This window comes from Anneissia japonica, unplaced genomic scaffold (genome assembly GCF_011630105.1).
Source record: "Anneissia japonica isolate Jap-2015-1 unplaced genomic scaffold, ASM1163010v1 scaffold493_len2256704_cov171, whole genome shotgun sequence".
Classification (NCBI taxonomy): Eukaryota; Metazoa; Echinodermata; class Crinoidea; order Comatulida; family Comatulidae; genus Anneissia; species Anneissia japonica.
In genome coordinates, this window is record NW_022727062.1 from 2,007,934 (window position 1) to 2,011,843 (window position 3,910).

Below are 3,910 nucleotides of genomic sequence, written 5' to 3' on the forward strand. Positions count from 1 at the left end.
TATATATACATATTGTTACGTTACGGCTCAGAATAACTAAACAGAGAAGAGATCACAACTTTTGTGTATTTACAAAATATATTTAATTTATTTAAAATGCCATTATAATACGGTAATTAAACAAAGATAGAAACTAAACATATAAATGAGCTTAGAGGATGGTGGTGGCTAGAACCTTAAGCAGCAACTTAAGTAGTTTACTTACAGATCAGAGAGGAACTGAAGCCGGACAAAATAACAGGGTTCTAGGTAATAAAGATGTCTTGAGTTGTCTGCACTGGATCCCAAATTACAACTGAATTACTTAGGGTAGTAAGATCATTTAAGATGGGTGTGACACTTTGCATATTAAGGGTCTCATCCAATCAGGGCACCAATTCCAACTAATCCACCAATTAAAAGCTACAGTAAAGTGGCCGATAAACATATACATAATTAAGGTAATAAATAATTGGTTTGGACCAACTGAAAGTAAATGTCCAGGATGTGAAACCACATTCAAGTCTTGGAGATTCCAAGCTCAGTTCATTTACCTTCCGTTAATTAAATACTGACCACGGGTAAAGGAACTTGTGTGTCATAGGACAATAGCATACTGTATTATAATAATATTTATGAGCTTTACAAAGTAAAACAAATTAAAATAAGGAAATAGTACTTTCCTAGAAAATGTTGAGTAAAACTTAAGGTCATAAAAAAGCTAACTACAAAATATTATATTATATAATTATATAAAGAAGTTAATTAAAACTAGGCAAGGATGTAACAATATATATATATACATATATATATATATACATACATACACATATACACATATATATATACATATATACACATATATATACATATACACATATATATACATATACGCATATATGCACATATATACATATATACATATAAGATATACATACATATATACATATACATATATATATACATATATATATATACATACATATACACATACATACATATATATATATACACACATGTATATATATATACACACATATATATATATATACACACACATATACAGTACACACATACACACACACATATATATACACATACACACATATACACATACACACATGTACACATACACATAGGCGTGATCTACAAATTATCCCCAACGACAGAAACGGGTCAAACACGTTTACTATTGTTATATGACAAGCTCCCAAACACGTCTGTGAAATGCCGTTTGGAAGCTTGTCATTTGAGCTGTTTATTCCGTTTGGAAGTTTACTCCTCCCTTTTCATATGGTTGACTGCTCGTGAATTGCAAATGTTAATGCGTTCAGCGGATATTGGAATTTGATCGTGATTTATATTTATAATAGTAGTACCCCAGTAGTAAAATGCTAGCCTACGCTAGGTGACAGTTCACAGAAGAGAAAGCAATCACCAGTAACCTTCCTACCCAGATTATATTGTGCGATGTTCGAATTGACCTATCAAAACAAGTACCTTTTGCCCAACTTTCCAATTCCCATGTGCCTGCACAACCCGCACAATACAGCATGTAAACACTGACCTGGATCAGCCGCAGTTAAAGAACCACAACGTGATATCGCACGTAGAACAACGTATGCTACGGCATTGTTTGTTTTACTGTGTAGGCTATATGAATTTAATACATGTTTGTTTTATTATATATATTATTATGTTTTAAAAATGGTTAAACCATCATCCAGCAATAGTATTCTAGTATATCACTGTTTACTATTTTAATGTTTTCATGTAGGCCTATAGTGAATGCATCAACACCCGCCATGTTGATATATTCACTATTATATTCAGTAAAGATTTTTGTATTGCCCCATGCGTATCATATTTTCTTATGTAGCCAAATGTATCTAGAGGAAGAATAGGGTAGGCCTCGTATATCATTTTTATCCATGTACACTATAAATTGTATATAATACTTGTATTTAATGGACCTAAATAAATCATCGGGAATATGCATCGATAACTTAAATAAAATCACGAGGCAAATATTAAAACAGTGTAAATATTTATTTCATTTCCTTCAACTTAACTTATATACAATGAAACAGATTCTATCTTGTTGGCTTATTGCTTGGTAGTCTGCCCTTTCTATCTCATATAACCTTGGTCTGATTCTATTAACTGAAGGAAAGAAGTCAAGTTGTTCCTAATTTCAGGCCGCATTTTAGAACATATTGATGTTACATGACTAAATGCCGATATTTCAGGCAAAAATAAAACAATTTGGCAACGCAAAAGTTGTAAGCATGAGACTTTACATAGTTGGACTCTGTTATTTTTCTGTTATCAAATATTAAAATAAGTGGAAATAAAGTGTGGATCCTAGCAGTTGATTTTAGTAAAGCATTTAACCGTACTCGTACTATCCTTATCGAAAATTTGATAGGCCTATCTCTTGATGTTCGGAAACCTCTTATACAATGGTTCCACCAAAGGAGCTGTTGCGACGTCAGAGCTTCTGCCAGTCATGTCAAAGAACTACTCATAAAAAAACGAGTTCTTATGAAAGTACCTTTAAGTAAGATGCCTATAATGGGACCATTCCGAACAGTAACTGAGCAATAGTATAGGTATATTAAACCAATATCAATTATGGCACTTATTTACTAGGTAACTAGAGGCAATTTTTATCACAATATAGAAGCAGAACGGGTTGAAGTACTGATGCAAGTGCTTAGTCAAGTGGAGATAGCCAAGCCTATTTTCAAAAACAAGATTCATCGTATCGCAGCAGTATAGAAGGCTAAATGTCAGATCTAATTACTTGTGTCGTCCCAGGATAGAAAATTAACCAAATTTAAATATTATGATATTTTATTTTAATTTAAAAAAAAAGGTTGTTTTGAACAATATACAGCTAAACTTGCCTAAGTCTACTGTGCCTAAGTCAAATAATTTCTAAGGCGATCTTATTTTACATGCCAAATTGTTGTGTTTTCCAATAATTAGCAATCTGTAAGTCAAATTTTATCTAAGTCAAACAATATTTCAATGGCATTTTGAATTCGATTTAGGCAAGTTCAGCTGTATTTATGATTCTGTGTCTTATTTTCAGTTCATGTCGTAAAAGTGTTCACAACTATTAGTGTTGTAATTATTGTTATCATATTTGGCTATATATTTTTAATACTGTTTAAATTTAATATTAAATTTAAACAGATAATGAAGTGCCAAATTTGATTTGTCCTCATGACACCAGTGAAACCACAGATCCAGGCAATACAACATCATCAGCAACCTGGAATGATCCGACAGTCACTGACAATGTTGATTCTAATCTAACAGTCACTTGTTCTTCTGCATCTGGTTCATCGTTTGATGCTGGGTCAACAATAGTAAATTGTTCTGCTACTGATAATGCTGGAAACACAAACAGCTGTACATTTAACGTTACAGTCAAAGGTATGATGCTTTCTACAGTAATTACATATTATATATGGTAATGTTGCATTGGACGGCTAACATCTATTAAGCACATGTTGCCCATGTTTACCCACACTCCTGAAGGGGGAAGATGGAATTAATTCAAGATTCAAAATAACTTTTTCGCAAATTTAACTTCACCACTTGGCAAATACCCCATGATTTAAAATGATGTCATGGGACCTCTTTGTTTTGACTTTGGGCAACTTGAACTCTCTAGAAGCTCGAAGGTTATATATTTTTTTCGTATCAGGTAGCAAATTATGAAATACATGCCCCGGGTGTTTAACATTTTTTTGAAATATTCCTTGCACAGTTTGTCCCTTCTTGGAGTGGAATAACAGGGTCATCATCTACAAGTATGATGTATTCAATTCAATTCAATTTTCTTTTATACAGTATATATATATATCTGTCTCTTATACACATCTTATTAAAACAGTGTAAATATTTATTTCATTTCCTT

At 32.3% G+C, this 3,910-nt stretch overlaps 1 protein-coding gene across 1 annotated transcript in view; it reads left to right on the top strand.

The window, feature by feature from the left end:
* LOC117113446 (hyalin-like) overlaps positions 1–3,910 on the top strand; it is an 87,979-nt gene that overhangs the window by 63,554 nt on the left and 20,515 nt on the right. The window contains exon 5 of the mRNA XM_033256781.1: positions 3,181–3,423. Within this exon, the coding sequence (XP_033112672.1) occupies positions 3,181–3,423 (243 nt within the window). The remainder of the gene's footprint in view (positions 1–3,180; positions 3,424–3,910) is intronic.